The sequence below is a fragment of the Epinephelus lanceolatus genome, chromosome 5 (assembly GCF_041903045.1).
Source record: "Epinephelus lanceolatus isolate andai-2023 chromosome 5, ASM4190304v1, whole genome shotgun sequence".
Classification (NCBI taxonomy): Eukaryota; Metazoa; Chordata; class Actinopteri; order Perciformes; family Serranidae; genus Epinephelus; species Epinephelus lanceolatus.
The window spans coordinates 47,800,166-47,822,087 of NC_135738.1; the positions used below are offsets into that span (position 1 = coordinate 47,800,166).

Consider the following 21,922-nt stretch of genomic DNA (forward strand, 5'->3'; position numbering starts at 1 on the left):
GATAACATTAATGTTTCAGAGGCTATGCTACAGTAGGCTAACATTAGCCATTAGCAACTGGATGCTGTGTTGTCATATATAATGTTATGAATTGAACTGAACTTCTTTATTTGTTATTTTTATGTGCAGCACAAACACAAAATGAAATTTCACATACCCCAAGCAAAAAGAAACAAAACATTTGAAAACAATTTGTGCAACATGTAAGAAAGTAGTGACGTCATGAGAACCGATACTTGTGATACCTTTTGAAAAAAACCTAGTGATACTCATTTTTTTGAAAAAATGGAAAAAACGATACCAGCGTTAAGGATCGGTGCTATGACTTTTCTGGAACTGATGGGGGCAGTATACGCCATGTAGCGTAACAGTCCATCCCTACATTCAGAGCGAGGAGGTGACGAGGAAGAGGAGAGAGTGGCTGCCTGCTGAAGACCACATTCAGAACCAGTCACGGCTGCACTTTAGGCCAGAAAATAGATCTGCTAGCAGTATATGCAGTTTTAAACACCACTTTGTCTGTTTATAAATTCGCTTTTAACTCGTTCCAAATTGCTTCCGAACCATCCGTGCTCCGTGCGGAGCTTTGTCCGGACTCCGGACATCTCCCTCTCTCCCCCAGCCCCTCCCCTGGGAGAGAGTCCAGTGGTCTCCTGTGAGCCCAGCCTTCGAGACAATGTCATTCAGGTCATCAAAAAATATCCCAATTAAAATCAGTAGCATAATAAGCAGATATGTTCCATATTATTTTGTTTAATTTCAACAACACAGAGAACAGCGCGTATGCCCGTCTACTTCCGAAACACAGCGCTTGGGGTGCATTTGATTTATTGTACTGGGACGTTTGATTTTTCCACAACTGGACCACGGATGTTAAAAAACGCTGTTTGCACCTGGACAGGACAAACAGTAAAGCCGACGAAATTCCACACATTCTTGTGGTTGGCTCAAAATCTGTCAGCGTGATTTAAATAGTAAATATTTAAATAGTTTATTGAGTTTATTGCGGATGTTGATCAATGTTTTTTACAACAAAAAATAGGTAAAGAGGAAAAATGAAAAAGGAAAAATATAAGTAATATCAATCTGTTGATAGAGACGTTATTTTATATGCAAATATTTTAATAAAGTATTTCTTGTTTAAGCACATGGGATCTTAGGATTTTTTAATTTTTTATTTTTTTATTTTTTTTTTACCATGGTATCGACTTTGGTATCAAGAATCGTGTAATTTTACTGGTATCGGCACCGACTACTGAATTTTTGGTATCGTGACATCCCTATGAGAAAGAACATATAGTGCAATAGTAAGATGAAAAGGGTCAACACTTCACAGTCAAAAACTCCACACCCTGAGAGCAGAACTGGAAGATCTCTTCACATCACAGCACCATGAATTGTTTGTGTATATTGCCGGAGCTTACCAGATGATGCAGCCTCCCTGTCTGCTCTATGTGGTGTTAGCCTAGTGTTGCTTTTGTCAACGAAAAGTATGACTAAATATTGTCGTCAACCAGAGATGGAACCAAGTCACACATGTGCAAGTCTCAAGTAAGTCTCAAGTCTTAACCCTCAAGTCTCAAGTAAGTCCCAAGTCATTTTTTTCTTGGGCAAGTCAAGTCAAGTCAAGTCACAGGTTATGTCAAGTCAAGTCAAGTCAAGTCCTGTAATAGGTCAAGTCAAGTCCAAGTCCAAGTCAAGTCACCTTATTATTGTAATTTTACCTGCAGAATCTGATCTTAATAAAGTGAAAAGACAAGATATAAGTAACTGTCACACGCGCGCGCGCACACACACACACACACACACACACACACACACTAACCAAGGCAGCGGCCGAAATCACCCATTTAGCTCATTTAACCCTGTGTTGCTTGTTAACGTACAGGTGGTCTTGTGATGAACCGGTCGGAATGTTCGCTCACGTTTTCTGGGGTTAATTTTAGCAAATAAATTAAAAAACAACCGACCCCCCACCCCTGTATCGTATCCAGCTAACGATAGCTAACTACCGACGAACCAGATAATATTAGCTAATTGACAAGCACTTACTGGGCAGAATGGCTCTTCAAATGACAAACAAATTTTGAAGTTGTCGTCTGGCTGTCCAAGATGTTTATGGTGCATGTCTTGCACTGTGCTGTTCGTCTTTTGCCGTCATAATGGTAATTCCGAAAGCCGAAGATGATGACTCTCGGTACCCCTCCCGCTGACATGTTGATGCCTATCTGATATAGGAGGGCCTGTTTCTCCAATAAACACATAAGGTACATAGAGAGGGCATGACTGATTGACAGGGTAGTGATCCAATCATGACAACGCCATTCTCAGCCTGCGCTCCTACCGGGTAATCAACATTATTTTCTAAATTAATTTATTAATTTTATATTCAAACTGAAAACATTATGTGAATAACACTCAAGTCATTCAAGTCATCGTGTCTCAAGTCAAGCCTCGAGTCTTTAACTTCCAAGTCCGAGTCAAGTCTCAAGTCTTTTATTTTTTGTCAAGTCACAAGTCATCAAAACAGCGACTCGAGTCGACTCGAGTCCAAGTCAAAATGACTCAAGTCCCCATCTCTGTCGTCAATGAACCTTTATCATGTGACGAAAACGAGACGCGACGCAACGTAAATGGTGGTCATGTGACGATAACTATAATTAAATATATAATGCAATATTATTGACGAATAAAAACGAGACTAAATGTGGTTTACAAAATAAAACCTCTGCTAAAATGTCTCTTCATTTTTGTTGACCAAAACGAGACAAGACGAAATAACGTTATAATGTTTGGTCGCGTTATTATTATTATTTTTGCAGTATTTCTGTTTCCTAGGCTGTGCGTCGCACTGCGCAGACGGATTGCAGCCATGACGATATACAGTACAACATCACTCGCTCTCATGTGATATTGCTTTTATACAACAGTTCAACAAAAGCTTAAACAGCAATGCTGAGTAAGGAAATGTTAACAAAAGGTGATGAAATAAATTAAGGATGTTTTATAGCTCCGCGAAAAACAAACATTTCCCCCAGTCTGTTGCCAGGCAACGTGGCACACACACCAGGAACTCACAAGCTACTTTGTATTTACATTGATCTGCAGCTGTGTAACTTCATCCAGTTCAGCTGATGAAACGTTGGCAAACCTGGATGTTGGCACAGTCGGATTCAGCTTCCACTCTCCCTCATCCTCATCAGTACCTCATCAGATGATCATTGATAATTCCTGACCGTTTTCGCTTAATTTTTGCTCCTCTCCAGTTTGTCGAAGTCGGCTGATGTAACACAAACACACCCGGAGGTCTGCACAGAAGATTCCTGGCTTTCCTTTTCCTCGTCCTCTCCTGATGACCTCTCATAATTTAATTCAAATGTAAATTTGGGGAAAATATCCATCTTCTTGGTGTAACGCTAGTGTCAGTTTGTGTCAATGTAGCGAGTGTGATAGTTGGTTAATTAACGGCTGTATTTATATTTATTACACGGCTCTATTAAATGCTGTATTCTTATTGGTCAGTCATGGCATTCAGAAGTCTGATATTACTGTGTAATGACCGTTGCTATGTAGCCCAGCGTTGCTAGGGACGCTGCCCTGACAATGCTCAGAGTTGCTCAGAGGCAACTGCGCGTCGGGGTTCTATTCCCCTGTTGGAAGTTATTTTCCCAGTATTCACCGGCTCATTATACATTATCCCTTACTTATAACACCTGTGACCGGAGTGATTTTACTGTTACAAGTCCCAGTGATGTTATACTCTGTATCATCACTCACGGAATGCCTCTCGTCCAATCAAATTACTCGGTCAGAACGAACTGGTGTATAAATAAATATATATTCAGCTCTAACTAGGAGCTAATTTAGAAAAGAAAATTTTGGTTTGGTTATACTATACTAGGTACTTATACTATATTGACTGGGTATAATAGAATTGCATTACTAAAAAGAGACTAAAATACAATTTTCATTGACTAAAACTAGACTAAAATGTCATCAGTTTTCGTCGACTAAAACGAGACGAAAATAGTCATGGATTATTCTGACTAAAATAAGACTAAAATGCTCAGACTTTTAGTTGACTGAAACTTGACTAGACAAAAAAGAGTATGAACATGACTAAAACTAATAAAAACTAAAATGACAGTTTGACACAAAGACTAGACTAAAACTAAAATTAAAACAGGCCGCCAAAAACAACACTATGTTAGCCCCATTAGCTCAACACCGGAGCCTGATATGTAACCATTCATCCATGTCTCAGTGAACACAAGGACGCAGCAGTCCCTCAGTCCTCAGTGAGTGGATCTCCACAGTCGGCTGTAATCCATTTTCGTGTCCAGCAAGCTCCCCGTTGGGACAGCTCCAGGCGAAACCATGGTCATGTCAGGGCCAGCTCGACGTAGCAGGCCAAGCTTGCTACACATCCTGAGCTCTCTCGGTTGTAGCGTTAGATCTCTGCAGTGGTTTCTAATGTCTGTTAGAAACTCGCGACTGTATTGCGCTGAAGAATTTACTTCTTGTTGCACCATGTTTATAGTTTTTATCCACAAGCGTCCCTGTTACTAGTTTATATCCACAAGCGTCCCTGTTACTAGCCTATTTGTTGTCTCACAGACTCCGGGGTGGGGGTGTTACACAAGTGGTTACGTCAGTCGGAGGCCTCCACATGGGGATGGCAGACAGGTCCGAATGCAATGATTTGTCGGAGTTTTCTTAGAACCATATGAGAATGGTGTAATTATGAGTTTTTATTTCTGGTGGAATTCACTTACATTTCAGTGTGCCATCAGCTTATTAATAGCATTTTAACCTAAACAAAGAAAAGTGCAAAATTTCCAGAAAGGTAAGTGTTGCTTTAAGCTGTATATATTATTTTCAAATGTAATAGAATACTTTAATATATTTTTCAGTATGTAATGCGTACCGAATTGAAAGCCTCATTCCAAACAATTCCATACAAATACATGTATTGTTACAATCCTAGTAAGCATATAAGTAACAACGTATATAAAGATGCTTTAAAGCTTTATGGAAGTATGACAGCGTCCAAAATAAAATCATGATTTTATGGACCTTTTGAGTAGCCTCATTTTGATGTTGTCAAAATTACTACGTCTTTTTCCTTTCCGGTAGGTTTAATCAGTTTTTCAAAGTGACACAAGAGATTTGCACCTCACTGAATCTAAATGCTTGCTTTCTCCTGAAAGGTCAACAAACAGAAAGCTGAAGTATGATTAAAGTATGATGGCTATGAATTAGAGCATTCTAATTCTGCTTTTAACAATGTTCTCTTTGAAGATTACTCATAATAACTAACTATAACTCATAACTGTGAACCAACCACTACACCAGAACTGTAACCCATTCTTTTTTTTTTTTTTTTTTTTTTTTTTTACTTATTTAGATAAAAGCCATGTTGGTACTGTTTCCTCAATAGTTGTAGTTTTCTGGTTATTTCCTAAAAAAAATTCAAGTGTCTTGTACACTATGTGCTATGAGTTGATATTTTTTTTACATGCTGCTTCTTCAGACACAATGATACATTTATTTGGACTGTCCACATGTCTGTTTAAAGTCCACTAAATCAAGCATGAGGCATGAAGCTGGTGTTTTAGCAGCTGTTGAAGACATGCAGGCCTTTGTGCAAGTCACATGACTGTAAACCAACATCTGTGTCTTACAGGAGCTGGATTTAAGTTCTGAGCCAGACGAGCACACGACAGCATCATCAGCATCTTCATCAGATGAGGAAGCTTTGCTGCTCAACAGATGCCCTTTCCACTCCTCCAGGAGGGACAGAAGGAGGTGTAATGCCAACAGCGATTTGTTCACCTCCTCTTCAAGGTCTTACTCAGAGGCGGAACCAGAAGGATACAAACCAGGTCAGTTAGTGCATTTGTTAAAAAAAAGTTAGTTAGATCTGAAATACTTCAACAAAGATGGCACACTGAATATCTAACATAGTAACAGTGAGACAAAAACATAATAACTTCTTTTAGGATGAAAAGATTTCTCAGTCCCACATGCAAATGGCTTGCGGAGCATTCTCCATTAGTGTCACATGTGAAGAGCAAAGCAACTACTGTATTAAGCTGTGCTTTATTACTTTCTCCTGGTAATGACATTTTATTGCACTGTATTGAAAGATACCATCCATCCATCAAACCATTCATCTATTTCCATCCACTTATCAGAGGCCAGGTTGAGGGGGCAGCAGGCTGAGCAAGGTACTCTTGACATCCCTCTCCCCAGCAACACTCTCCAGCTCCTCTTGGGGTTTCCCAAGGTGTTCCTTGGCCAGATAAGATTTATAATCCCCCCAGCATGTTCTGAGTCTGCCCAGGGGCCTCATACCAGTTGGATGTGCCCAGAACACCTCATGTATGAATAAACACAAGAAATTTGTGCTCTAGAGAAAGGATCAGCGCTTAGTGAATAACCTCCTAAGCCCTATGATAAGCTATTATGGCAAGGCTTAACTATACAGACCAGTGAGCAGTGATAACTAACACGTCTTTGGGGTTATCAGGTTGGAACCTTCTTTCACCAGTTTTTCATCTAGTTGTTCCCACGACACCTCCAGGAGGCTAGACAGTGATCTCTGGCATCCCAGAGACAGTCCCCTAATGCCAGCTGTCACTGCTCCCCACACCAACCCAACAACCTTTACCTTACCTTACACATGGCTTTCTCAGCCCAAACAACACTGCCGCCTTCAACAAACCCAGGCACCATTAATGCGAGCTCCAGGTAGTGTCCGTTCCGATACTATCTTTCCCAGCACATTCACCATACTCTATTTCACACGCTACATAGCATAACTCCAGTATAAGCTACAGATGCAGCCACTTCACATTTCTTACGCCATTCGAAAGCCTTCTGGAAGCCTGCCAACTTCCAGCCAAATACCATTCCACCCACCTTTCTGGGGGTGTGCCTTGATTCCACTGTAACACGCCCATTTATTCAATTACAAGGTGTCACTATGAGATGGTGCTTCCCTCACAGAAACACAAAAACTAACAAAGATTTAGAGGTGCTTGTACTTTGCCTGGTAGTATTTCCATTCTATGCTACATTATTAATCTACTCCACTGTCTCAGATGCGAATATTACACTTTTATTGCACTATTTTTATTTTATAGATTTAGTTTGGCCTATTAGTTACAGTACTTTTGTACAATAATATAAATTTGTTGCTCGGTTATATTATTACAGGTTACAATAAGCCACCCAGCAGTATTTAAGTTATTAAAATGAGCACCTTTATCTGCTGCAGCATCAGTGTTATAAACCCATTAGTTATTAAGGAAAACCTAAAATTTTGTTACAATTGGCCCAGGTCTCCCCTATCTGAAAATATTGAGTCAGTCTCTCAGAATAATGAGAAACATTCTGAAAATAACTTAATGCCTGAAAATAATTATTTAAATCATTTCAAAAAAGTTGCTCATTAAGACACTTAAATTAATTACATTAACATTAATTAAGAGACAAAATCATTTATTTGGTTTCAGGGGCAGATCTAGAAAAATATTTATGGGATGGCGAAAGGGGGGCAGGAAACTTTTTGAGGGGTGGCAACATATGGCAGACGTATATATATACTAAATTTAATCACAGTTATCACAGTTTGATGAGAAAGAGTACACACTACATAACAGCACGGGCTGCCATTTACAAACTCATACAGACAAACTTAATTTCATGCAATCAATGTCTTGCATTTGAGGTTTCATGTGAAACAGTTCATATTAGGAATAAGAGACCATACAATGTGATCTCACTTAATAGGAGACAGAAGTATGGTAACACTACTGTAGGTGGGGCATTATCACAGGAAAGGCATTAAGGTAAGACACAGGTAATAAGTGGCAGATGTGTGAGAGAGGAAGCAAACAGTTTTTGACTGTGTCAGAGTAGCAGTGTTGCAGGCAGCATTTGTACAAGAAGAAACTATCCAAAGAAAAACTTACCCATGAAGATCTATGGACTGAGCTGTACTATGGTGAGCATAAATATACTGTGGAAATAAATGGGTCACGGCACTCAAACAAGGTACTGGACATGGCTTTTATTGTTTACTCAGAACACACATTCTCCCCATTTGTCCCTCAGTAGCTTGAACATTTTTTTGACAGATGAGGTTTTAACTGATAAAGTGATGAGAAATACAGTACAGTATATACAGCATTCACAACAGTTAAGGTGCCATGAAAGGGACATTTCATGCATGTAAATCTGAGCTGCTGTATCAACAAATTACACAAAAAGGCTCACAGATAATTGATGTTTGCGAGTATTCTAGCCAGGGATAAGATTTGTACCAGTCGCTGCAGAAGCTTCTCCTGGCTCCTCCCTGGAGGGTCTTAGGGAAACTCTCTCGCTTTGACTGCACTGGCACCCTGGACTTGGATACGTCTAGAAGATGGAGGGGAGGAAAGATTCAAACTGCATTACATCTGAACTAATTATATAATATAACAACTAGTAAAAACATAATCAATTTGGAACTGTCATTGATTAGTTATAACCATCAGACTGTGTTAACACACACTAAAATTTTAGCCTGGGAGAGTATTTTTAGGTTCATTTGTTTAATTTTGGAATTTAACCTGAGCATATTAAAACTCTGTCCCCATCTCATCACACTTTCTCACTTACAAGTTTCCCCAATTATTCATATTCAAGCAAACATGAATATTTATATTTATTTGAAGAAGTCTAAGCAATGTCTCTTAAATGCACCTTATAGTAAAATGTCCCTTTTTGTCATTTGTTGTTCTTATTCATATTGTAGCGTCCGCCAGGACATGTGGAAGGATGATGCGGTTATTCGGCAAACCACCATTTATTAATCCACAGTACGGGTTACTGTTGGCCGTAACCACGCCAAAACAACCAACAAAACAAGGACTTAGCTGTAACGTTAGCTCAAACCATGCACTGCTGCTCTCTTCTCCAGCTCGCTCATACACACCAGCACGCGCACTCACACAGCCCTCATCCCCATCATTTAAATAATGTGACTTAATTAACATTAAATCACCTTGCGGGGCACCATTCCCGTAAAGGGAAAAATGATAGCCAGTTAAAGATATCAGTCTCATAAAATACGCTAAACTATTAATTTGGAGTTTTGATTAATAATAAAATGAATGACAGTAACAACAGTAACGCCTGAAGGACTTTGGAGTTCTTGACGCAGCAGAGGCTGACTATTCATTCACTCTTGTGCAACATTAAACAGACAGCAGGTATGATTCCAAAGAATTATATTTATTCACAACTAGCAAAGCAAACCAAAACACACAAATTCTAACTAACTATATACAAGCTTGGTGTGTATATGTGTGTGTGTATGTGTGTGTGAGAGAGAGAAAGAAGAGAAAGACAAAGGCGGGTGTTGTAATCAAAGAGCCGTTTGGCCTACAAAACAAAATAGCTGACAACAGAGAACTACCAAAATGGCTGAATCAAGGCTGGCTTCAGGTCGGGGGAGGTGTTTGTCTGACCGTGTGGTCAGGACAAAGACAAAGGAAAAGAAGCGGGAACTTTGAGATGTCTGTTTGGGTGTAGCTCTGGTGAAAGTCTATTTGTTAATGAGTCTGTGTCAATGTGACGTATGTTGCAAACGGTCTGGATTAGTGCAGAGATTGTTTAGTTGTATGCAAGAATCTGTTTGTGAACAGTATTAGCAAACTAAACACTTAGCTTTGGCGAAGCCAACTAATCAATGACCTAACTGCAAACAATCACAACAATAACTCAATGAACAGCATCAAATCACATACAACAAGTTAAATAGTCTTGCTTAGCCTGTAAAGCTGTGATAAGCTATGCCCAGTTGTTACGTTACCGATCCTTGAATGGATGGGAGAAAAAGTCACTTAGTGGTGTGCTGCTTTGTTAGCCGGCAGAAGATGGCTGGGAAGATGGTTCCAAGTGCAGTCTTTGTTGGGTCCTTTGTTCCAAAGGTGAAACTCTGAGGAAGCTGGTCGCTCAGGGTTTAGCAGAGTTAGACGCTGGGTGCTAACTCACTTAGTTCCTTGTTGCTGGAAAGCTGGTTGCAAACCTTGTGTTTCAAGAGAGTCTGTGATCAGTTGCCCTCCCGTTAGTGGTTTGGGGCTGTGGCGCAAGGGTCTGGGCCTCTGCTGTTCCAGGCCCAGCTGGAAAGAGGTGTCCACTGCTCAACAGCTGGAGCAAGAGAGAGAAAAGGCTTGAAGGGAGCACAGATCTACAGATGCCTGTGACATCAGAGTCACATGTCACTGTAAAGGTCCTGTCCAATCAAGTTTTGGGACTTGAGTCTCACTGAGGTGTGAGGTGAGACCTCCTGTGGAGATGGTGTCACATAGCTCTCTTTGTTTGGAGAACAAAGAGCATGCAGAGGAAAAAGCCTTTAAATCTCCAGTTTAGATTTTATCAAATGATAAATCATCTGTGGTCCTGTGAATCCCAACAAATGTTTTCCTTGACTGACGTTGAATCAATATTAGCTTTTGTAGCCTACTTTACACAGAACTAACGTCATACCTAGCTAACATTACATGTATAGTTAGCGAAATAACGGTCTTCAACCTAATTTTCCTCATCTCAAAATCAGCATCACACTGTGCTTTCATTATTATTTTATTTCTTGATAGATAGTTAATCAGTTTTTACCTTTTTCCTCCTGTGTCTCCTTTCCTCCGACTCCCGGCTTTTCCAAACAAAGCGGTCTCTTGCCGCTCTGGCGTCATCTCGTGCTGCATTCACTGCAGTCAGACATGGGAGATTCGCGCTCGTAAATTGGTCATAACTTTTCTTTGAATTTGTTACTGCCAACTGGGGTGGCAGCAGGGGTGGCAAGGCTTTCTTGCTTTCTGCCACCCTTTTACGAGGTAGTTCAGACATCGACAGTGACGATGTTTTTGTTAAATGTTCGTATCAAAAGTTTGTATAGCCCACTTAGTGTGACGACCTGAGTGACTGGGAAACCTATTCAGATGGAAACACTCACCCATTCAGAGGGAATGAAAAGGTTCATGTTAATGCTAATTAGGTTTTTCGAGCTCTCTCACCTTCCAAGATAAACAGGACCACATTACGTCGCGTTAGTGAAAGTACTTCACTCCTTTTCAGTTAAACTCTGCAGGCTACGTGCAGCTTGACTGTCGTTGTGGCTGCATATGAGGATGAAATGCCAATTTCAGCCTGTGATCTCTCACTGACTGACTGACAGCCTCATCGATATGGGGTCAGGGGCGAAAATCCAATTTCATAGTTGGGGGGACAATAAACAGTAAAATTTTAGAGAATAATTCCGGGGGGGACAAGGAAAAAAAAGTTGTAGACTGTCTACAACAGGCAGGCATAGGACCTTTCTTAGCACTGGCTGAGTCCACCTGCACATGTCCAGATTTAAAACAAAATGATTGAAATCAAATTAACATGTACACATGTACAAATTCATTAAGTTGTGATGATTTAATTGGAGATTGACAGAGACTGCAACATTTGACTCAGAAATGAAAAAAATCTGTTTTAAAAACAAAGTAGATGTCTACTAGGTAACTGAACATATATCAAGGCAATAACTCAAAAATCTAGGACAGAACAGTCAACACTAAAAAGAGGCTACTTTTTCTTTGGAGACAAAACAATTCATAAACCTGGATAAAAACCTTCCTGGAAATAAATCTAAAATGTCGGTAAAATCTGAACTACCTCTGACAGCAATATCCAGACAGTTAGTCTTTTAGAATGACAAAAATAAATATTACTGCTCTTGTCCTGTCCTCTACCTCTTCTTCCTCTCCTGTCCTCTCTGACTATCACTAAACTCTGAGCTTAATCATTAGCTTTTAGCTTACCAGCACTCGTAATTGAGTACGCTTTTGAACAATGCAGGAGAAATGTTGCAGATAGTGTTGTCATGGTACCAAAATTGGGACCCACGGTACGATACCAGTGAAAGTATCATGGTTCTGAGTAGTATCACGATACCACAATGAAAATGAGGCAGATGTGCCTTTTGTCATTTATAAAAAGATAAATCACTTTTCTATAATACATCAATGATATTTCAGTGGAATAAATTACTTATTGACTTATTCATACTTCAAAAACGGCATCAATAAATGATTAACATAGCGGGGATCGAAATAAAATAAATAAATAAAATAAAAATCAACCAGCCACCCTCCTCCCCTGACAAGTTAAGAACAGTCCCTAAAGTGCGGTGAGGTTTGTGGACCGTTACCTGCCACAAAGCGAGAAATGTGAATGGCTCATTTGTCCTCTGACACGTCACATACCTGTGTGCCGCCACGGCTCGGCTGTTCAGGTACTTCTGGGCAGTCATGACACAAGAAGAGGAAATTGTTGGACCTGGAGCTGGACTTCTCTGTCGCCGTATTTGACAGGAATATATTCCTGTCTGTGTCTGTGACTGTGACCCCCGTTCAACCCACAGCCGGAAGGACTCGCGTTTCGTTTCTGCTGCTGGTTGAAATTTGTACTCGCACAACAAGCTCCTAAATTATGGAGTTATATTTGTCTCATTGAATTTCAATTCAATTTTATTTATAAAGCCTAATATCACAAATCACAATTTGCTTCACAGGGCTTTACAGCATACGACATCCCTCTGTCCTTAGGACCCTCACAGCAGATAAGGAAAAACTCCCCAAAAAGACCCCTTTAACAGGGAAAAAAAAAACGGTAGAAACCTCAGGAAGAGCAACTGAAGAGGGATCCCTCTTCCAGGACGGACAGACGTGCAATAGATGTTGTGTAGAACAGATCAACATAATAAATTAACAGTAATCCATATGACACAATGAGACAGAAAGAGAGAGAGAGACAGACAGACAGACAGACAGACAGACAGAGACAGAGAGAGATGCAGGACAGACGGTAATGACAGTAGCTTACAACAACATTAATTAAAGTAATAATATTATAATTATAGTTCTGGTTACTGTGGTACAATATGTTGAAGTATATATTAATATCTGATAGTATACATATGTGACAATAATCACATGTGTATAATAACAGTAGAAGTATGACTAATGATAACAGCAGCAGCAGAAGGCATCTGGCAGGACCATGGCAGCAGCACAACCACACATGTCACACTATCCAGGCACCGCTGCCATACGAGTTAAACTGAGAGACAGTGGAGCACAAAGACTCCGGAGAAGAAGCCGAGTTAGTGATATCCAGAATGGCCGAGTTAGCAAGATGCAGTAACAGGACACGAGAGAGAGAGAGAGAGAGAGAGAGAAGGAGAGAAGGAGAGAAGGTGCCCGGTGTATTATAGGGGGTCCTCCGGCAGACTAGGCCTAAGTCAGCCTAACTAGGGGCTGGTACAAGGCAAGCCTGAGCCAGCCCTAACTATAAGCTTTATCAAAGAGGAACGTCTTAAGTCTAGTCTTAAATGCGGGGACGGTGTCTGCCTCCCGGACCGCAACAGGAAGATGATTCCAAAGGAGAGGAGCCTGATAGCTGAAGGCTCTGGCTCCTGATCTACTTTTGGAGACATTAGGGACCACGAGTAACCCTGCATTCTCCGAGCGCAGTGTTCTGGTGGGATAATATGGCACTATGAGCTCTCTAAGATATGACGGAGATTGACCATTTAGAGCTTTATAAGTTGGATTTTAAATTCAATTCTGGATTTTACAGGGAGCCAGTGCAGAGAAGCTAAAACAGGAGAAATATGATTTCGTTTCTTAGTTCTTGTTAGTACATGTGCTGCTGCATTCTGAATTAGCTGGAGAGTTTTTAAGGATTTCTAGAGCTACCTGATAATAAAGAGTTACAGTAATCCAGCCTTGACGTAACAAAAGCTTGGACAAATTTTTCTGCATGTTTTCAGGTCAGGATAGGCCTAATTTTCGCAATATTACACAGATGAAAAAATGCAGTCCGTGAGGTTTGTTTAAATGAGAATTAAAGGACAAATCTTGATCAAATGTTACTCCAAGGTTTCTTACGGTAGTGCTAGAGGCCAGAGCAATGCCATCTAGAGAAACTATATCATCCGATAAAGAGTCTCTGAGTTGTTTGGGGCCAAGAACAATAACTTCAGTTTTGTCTGAATTTAACATCAGGAAATTGGTGCTCATCCAGGTTTTTATGTCTTTAAGGCAGTTATGAAGTTTAGTTAAGTGATTACTTTCTTCTGGCTTCATCAATAAATACAACTGTGTATCATCCGCATAACAATGGAAATTTACAGAGTGATTTCTAATGATGTTACCTAAATGAAGCATATATAGAGTAAATAGGATTGTTCCGAACACAGAACCTTGCGGAACTCCAAAACAAACTTTAGTACGTAAGGATGATTCATTATGAACGTGAACAAACTGAAAATGATCAGATAAATAAGATTGAAACCAGCTTAGTGCAGAACCTTTTAGGCCAATTAAGTGTTCCAGTCTCTGTAGCAGAATTTGATGGTCAATTGTGTCAAACGCCTCACTAAGATCTAATAAAACAAGTGCAGAGACGAGTCCTTTGTCTGAAGCAATCAGAAGGTCATTTGTAATTTTAACTAGTGCTGTCTCAGTGCTATGATGCACTCTATATCCTGACTGAAATTCCTCAAATAAATTAATATCATGGAGAAAATCACACAGCTGGTCTTTCTCAAGGATCTTTGAAAGAAAGGGAAGATTAGATATTGGTCTATAGTTGAATAACACCTCTGGATACAGGGTGGGCTTTTTTAGGAGAGTTTTAATTACAGCTACCTTAAAAGACTGTGGTATATAGCCTGTTAATAAGGACATATTGATCATGTCTAATATATGAATGTTAACTAAAGGTAAGACCTCCTTAAGTAGCCTAGTTGGGATGGGGTCTAAGAGACACGTTGATGATTTAGATGAAGAAATCACTGCTGTCAATTCTTGAAGAGAAATTGGGGAGAAGCAATCTAAATATATATTAGGTCTTACAGCTGTGTTTGAGGTTAGATAGGTACTATCTGAGGACAGGAGGTCATGAATTTTGCCTCTAATAGTTAGAATTTTGTCATTTAAAAAGCTCATAAAATCATCATCACTGCTAAGGGCTAAAGGAATACAAGGCTCAATAGAGCTGTGACTCTCAATCAGCCTGGCTACAGTGCTGAAAAGAAACCTGGGGTTGTTCTTATTTTCTTTCATTAAAGCTGAGTAATAGTTTGCTCTGGCATTGCGGAGGCCCCTCTTATACTTTTTGAGACTGTCTGCCCAGATTAAACGAGATTCTTCCAGTTTGGTTAATTGCCAATTCCTTTCAAATAATAATTAATAACTGTAAATGCACAGAGGGTGATCTACAGATATTTCTTGATCTGCACACGTTTCATAATTGTGTATGAACAGATCGACAATCTGTGTGTAAATGTGTAATCTGTAAATATAAAACACATTCCACAAATACAAAAAGTATCTGTGAATACATCAAATTAATTTGCAAATAAATGAAAAGCATTTGTGAATGTCTTCCTAACATTTACAACTTTAGAACAGCCATTTGTGAACTCAGCTTTTGTATGTGAATTGAAAAAACATTTGTGGATCTCAGTTCTACGCGTGTGGATTTGCTTTTTACACACACAGATTTTTGAGATAAACTTTCCGCTTCGGATAGCACGTGATCACCCAACTGATAACGTCATTTCCGCATGTGAAAGTAAGAGCATGCAGTCTTTCTATGAGCTGTTGTTGTTGTTTGTTTTTTAATAATAATCAGCGATAGGTAATGTGCATTCATTGTTTTATGTTAATGTCATACAGTGAGTATTAGTGTTTGTTTATTTGTTCTATGTATCTGGCACACACTTTTGTATACATTTCTGTTTGAGTATGAAAGGCACGGTGGCTTGGCTGCTTCTTCAGTTGGCAGTTATCAGCCAGCTCATCCTTTATATTTTTCATTTATTCTTTCGAGTAGGATTAAAGTCACAAAGCACTTCACATCTTATTATTAGTGTACTCTTACTAATGTAGTTGTAATGTCTGTGCTGACCGTACCGTGTTTAGTTAGGTTACATCGTTTCAGTGAGGTTACGTTAACTGTTGTATGATATGACAAGTGGCAACACCCTGGTTAAGGTCTTTGATAGAACAGCTGTTGGTGCTGGTAGCTCTTTTTGTTTAGAAATGTAATATTGTAGTTGTATTGTTCATTGTTAATATGTAGATTGCGCTAAGCTAATATTAGCTACTGAAACAGCACCTGACTCTGATCAGTGAAGGGAAGTGAGATGATGGCTAAACGTTACGTGTTTTTTTTTTCAGAAGATGATTATTTCAGAAAGCCAGTGCTCTTCTTACCGCTTGTGTGTTACAGACTCTGGTGGTCAGAGGATGATGTGCAAAAAAAAAACTTGAGAAATCGTTTTTAATTGCAACAAATAATTCATAAACGTATAGCAGTGGAGATTAAATCATATAAACACATTAACAAATTAACGATTGTTTCCTATTTAAAATTAAATGCTACATTACCATTGATAGTGAAATTTGAAAGTGATATGGGTATGTCCATCATAGTGGCATTTGAAGGACGGAGATTGACAGATTGAGCACTGCTTTTTTGGATATTTGGAGACAGCAAGATGTTGCTCCAGTCTCGTCTCTCCTGCGCTGACGGAGCCCAATAAGCCTGCAGGCTGCTCTCACAACGATGTCCTGTGACAGTCATGATCTGACGAGTGTGAGGCCGGCATTAGAGAGCCGACCTACAGCTGTGCTCCGGAGGCTGTGATTGGTGTAGACCCGCCACTCCTTGTGCCGTTTCTCCCTTTTCTTTTCATTCTCTAACCTCTCTTCTTCTGCATCCCAGTCATCAAAATGATCAAATTCACCAAATAAATTAAATGAAACGATAAAATCACTCATGATGCCCGTTGTAATCTGTTGTCTCTCTCTGTTGCCATGATTACAAACTAGCAGTTGAGCCAGCGCAATAATTTAGAACCTGTCATCAGGCAATTTGACTGGAACATCTTTTTAGCTGCTTTTAACGGACATCCTGCAGCCAGTCAGAATTGAGTATTCACCCAGACCATGGTATAAACATTGTTAATAGACCAGAAGTCAGTACCATCCAACCTGTAAAAGATAACTTGTGTCATGTTTCACTTACCATTGCATTTATTGTAATCATGCACCCCATTTGTTGTTTTTAGCATAATTGGTATTTTCTATATGTATAATCAGTTGGCAGTTGTCTTTGTTTGACCAGCAGACCTGCTACCGCCATCTACTGGTCAAAGTGTTTTTGTGTCATCATGACTTATGGCTCTATTGAAACTAGAAAACTCAGCAGTTAGAACATAGACTGCATGGGTTAGATCAGATGTAGGTACACTTATATTTTGTATTTTTATTCATTCTCATGAATACAAACATTTTATGAATAGATGTATTTATTTTCTATTATTGTTTAACGATAAAATGGTCTTTTAAATGCTGTGCTGAAAATGTCTAAATCTTAAACCCCATAATTTTGTACTGATTATACGAGAATTGAAAGGTTGTGGAGAGATGTCTGGATGTCATTCACCAGCATCTTCTACCGTGGCCCTCTTTACAGGTTGGATGGTACTGACTTTTGGTTTATTTACAAAGTATAAAATGCTGCACCCTGCTTTCGTCCCCCCAGCCCGCAACATAAATGTTTACTGTTGCCATGGCAGCAGATGCTATTTCAGTAGCTAACGTTAGCTTAGTGCAATCTACATATTAACAATGAACAATACAACTACAATATTACATTTCTAAACAAAAAGAGCTACCAGCACCAACAGCTGTTCTATCAAAGACCTTAACCAGAGTGTTGCCACTTGTCATATCTTACAACAGTTAACGTAACCTCACTGAAACGATGTAACCTAACTAAACATGGTACGGTCAGCACAGACATTACAACTACATTAGTAAGAGTACACTAATAATAAGATGTGAAGTGCTTTGTGACTTTAATCCTACTCGAAAGAATAAATGAAAAATACAAAGGATAAGTTGGCTGATAACTACCAACTGAAGAAGCAGCCAAGCCACCGTGCCTTTCATACTCAAATAGAAATGTATACAAAAGTGTGTGCCAGACACATAGAACAAATAAACACACACTAATACTCAGTGTATGACATTAACATAAAACAATGAATGCACATTACCTATTGCTGATTATTATTAAAAAAACAACAACAAAAAAAAACAGCTCATAGAAAGACTGCATGCTCTTACTTTCACGTGCGGACATGACGTCATCAGCTGGGTGATCACGTGCTATCCGAAGATGGCCGAGTGATAGGAGTGCATTTTCGTTTGGACTAGCGGAAAGTTTATCTCAAAAATCTGTGTGTGTAAAAAGTAAATCCACACGCGTAGAACTGAGATCCACAAATGTTTTTTTCGATTCACAAATGGCTGTTCGAAAGTTGTAAATATTAGGAAGATATTCACAAATGCTTTTCATTTATTTGCAAATTAATTTAATGTATTCAGAGATATTTTTTGTATTTGTGGAATGTGTTTTATATTTACAGATTACACATTTACACACAGATTGTCGATCTGTTCACACACAATTATGAAACGGGTGCAGATCAAGAAATATCTGTAGATCACCCTCTGTGCATTTACAGTTATTAATGAGACAAATATAACTCCATACTGAATGATTTCTTTCGCTCGCACAAAACTATTTTTAGTCGCAAATGCGAGTAAAATGCTCGCACCATAGAGCTCTGTGGAAAACAAATCACTGTAGCTATATAAACAAATCTAACCTACAAATAAAAATAAGTTAATAATAACTTTCACTGCTTAAAGATACTCAATAGCTCAGCTAATACCTGAAATGTCACTGGATACAAACCACTGCAGCAGCATATTGAGTGCCAGGTGGCCAGCGCGCGCCGTTATTTGACGGCGCATGGACACTTACCCTCTTGCGATTGGACTATGAACTTATCCCACAGTAGTGGTACCTGACGTAGCCTACCGTAGTACTACAGTGCTCCAACATTATGGTATCATATGTACCGTCGTGTTTTAGTAGCACAGTCTACCGTTGGTACCAGTATGCCATTGCAGACAGTTTATATTATCAGCCTGGGCCTGGGGCTTGTTGTAAATGGGATGTGTTGTAACTTGTATAAGTTAAACTGTGTCTGTGTGAGTGTACATCTTACCCCATGATGCGCAATGTGGGTACAACAGGGTCAAGCCACACTCTGCTACTGCTGCCAAGTACTAACAGCTGCTAGCCCCGCCCGTTGGAAAGAGTGTGGGATGGACTAAACCACTACTAGGAATGGGAGGGGGGGACTAAATCTTTTAAGATTTAAATAGCACATTATTGCGCAATTATAATGAGCACCGCTTACATTGTGCTTTCAATAAATACTACTGCATTGTTCAAAAATTATTAATTGTGTCTCAATTTATTCTAGGGGGGGACAGCTTTACTGGAGGGGGGGGGTCATGTCCCCCCTGTCCGCCCCGGGATTTCTGCCCTTGGATCAGTCTCATAATTCGGACTCACTAATGCACATGATCTGTTTCGCAAATGCACACGCTCTGGTTCACAAATATAATGTTTATGCAAACTTGTAATATAAATTCGGAAATGCACACGCTCTGCTTCACAAATATTATTTTGAGGCACACTTGTAATGTAAATTTGTAGATCATGCGAATCGCTGAACTGCCCTCCATTCCGAAACCTCGCCATTCCGCCCCACAGTCCGCGCATCGAGACATTGCAGCTGTTTAGTGTTAGAAATATGGACTTGAAAATCAATTTCGGAATGGAGGGTTGTCCCCAATATGGGGAATAGTGGGGGCTTTAGAAAAAATGGGAAACCCTGCCATTAAGAAGAATGGAGGTCAATTTTCGTAAAGGTGTGAAGGCTGTATTCATAGTTAATGTTCATTCAAACATGTTACTTGGCTAAGCAGAACACTTCAACTCATTATAATTCAATAACATTGCATGATTTACAACAACGGGATAATAAGATAAATGTGTTACTTACAGGTTGAGATTGAGCCATGTCTCTTCCACCGTTTCAGTCTAGTGCGTCTTGTTTGAACACTGCAAACAGTAGCTCAGTAGCTCTGCAATTGGTTTAAAAGTGTGGAGAAAATGTAAGGAGCCATATGATTGGCTGAAAGCGAACACACCTGATTAACTGTTGAATCTGTCAATCAGAATCATAAATTTGATTGACAGATTTATCAGCCAATGGTGACGTTCGTTGACCTGTGATGTCAGGGGAGTCTCAAAATTCACCACACAGTTTGCTCTCACAAATGTAGAGAGGTTCACAAATGAGAAGCAGTTTGTCAATGCACATTCAGCGATTCGCATGATCTGTGAATTTATATTACAAGTGTGCCTCAAAATAATATTTGTGAAGCAGAGCGTTTGCATTTCCGAGTTTATATTACAACTTTGCATAAAAATTATATTTGTGAATCAGAGCGTGTGCATTTGCGAAACAGATTGTGTGCATTTCCGAATTTATATTACAAGTTTGCATAAATATTATATTTGTGAACCAGAGCATGTGCATTTGCGAAACAGATCGTGTGCATTAGTGAGTCCGAAATACAACTGCGAACCAGAGCATGTGCATTCGTGAAAAACCCTGCTTGAGTTCATTCATTGAGACTGTTCTGACCCCATACATCGAAGTGACATTTTACAATTCTTCATATTTAAAACTAACGAAATTCGTTAGTTTAGTGATATTTTACTATTCTTCATACTTAAAACTAACGAAAGGGTACAACATGATGCTATAAGCATGTGATAAAGAGCCGAGGAGTCATTTTCACACTATGTCAAACAGCTGAAGGAGCGGTGCTTTGTGAAACATCACTTCCATGAATCTATTTACACAAACAGCGCCAGATCAATGAGGTGAAGCTGTAGCCTCATATTATTTATATGATTTACACCACGGCATGTCATGTCTGTACATGGTCCCGCATTTACAACTCTCCTCTGCTCTCTGTATTGCGCATGGCGGAGTTGTGTTGGCAACCATGCACCACTCCACACCGATGCGCCTCTGCCACCGTACAGTCGCAGATGTGTTGCAGCATGACATGATCTATCAGACACATGAACGCGCTCAAATGGTCATCAATATTACGGTGTGCATGTGCATTCGGGCCAGCTATTTCAGTCAAGATGTTCTGTGACTGCACTCTCTCAGTGTGTAATCCCGGCTGTGTACGCTTCCACATAGTCCCTTCTTTTCCAGTTGCATGGCCCTCACACAGATCTAGTTGATCTGACACAATAAAAAATAAATAAAATTTGTTTCGCAAGTGCAGTAATCTTGTGAGAAACTACTGAACGACATTATATATGTATATATACATATATATATATATACAGTACAGGCCAAAAGTTTGGACACACCTTCTCATTCAATGCGTTTTCTTTATTTTCATGACTATTTACATTGTAGATTCTCACTGAAGGCATCAAAACTATGAATGAACACATGTGGAGTTATGTACTTAACAAAAAAAGGTGAAATAACTGAAAACATGTTTTATATTCTAGTTTCTTCAAAATAGCCACCCTTTGCTCTGATTACTGCTTTGCACACTCTTGGCATTCTCTCCATGAGCTTCAAGAGGTAGTCACCTGAAATGGTTTTCCAACAGTCTTGAAGGAGTTCCCAGAGGTGTTTAGCACTTGTTGGCCCCTTTGCCTTCACTCTGCGGTCCAGCTCACCCCAAACCATCTCAATTGGGTTCAGGTCCAGTGACTGTGGAGGCCAGGTCATCTGCCGCAGCACTCCATCACTCTCCTTCTTGGTCAAATAGCCCTTACACAGCCTGGAGGTGTGTTTGGGGTCATTGTCCTGTTGAAAAATAAATGATCATCCAACTAAACGCAA

General features: G+C 39.6%; 1 protein-coding gene across 2 annotated transcripts in view; it reads left to right on the forward strand.

The window, feature by feature from the left end:
• Positions 1 to 21,922, forward strand: part of agbl1 (AGBL carboxypeptidase 1) — a 746,393-nt gene that overhangs the window by 368,334 nt on the left and 356,137 nt on the right. For both annotated transcript variants that reach the window (XM_078168290.1, XM_078168291.1), the window contains exon 12: positions 5,687 to 5,885. In XM_078168290.1, coding sequence (XP_078024416.1) covers positions 5,687 to 5,885 — 199 coding nt within the window. The remainder of the gene's footprint in view (positions 1 to 5,686; positions 5,886 to 21,922) is intronic.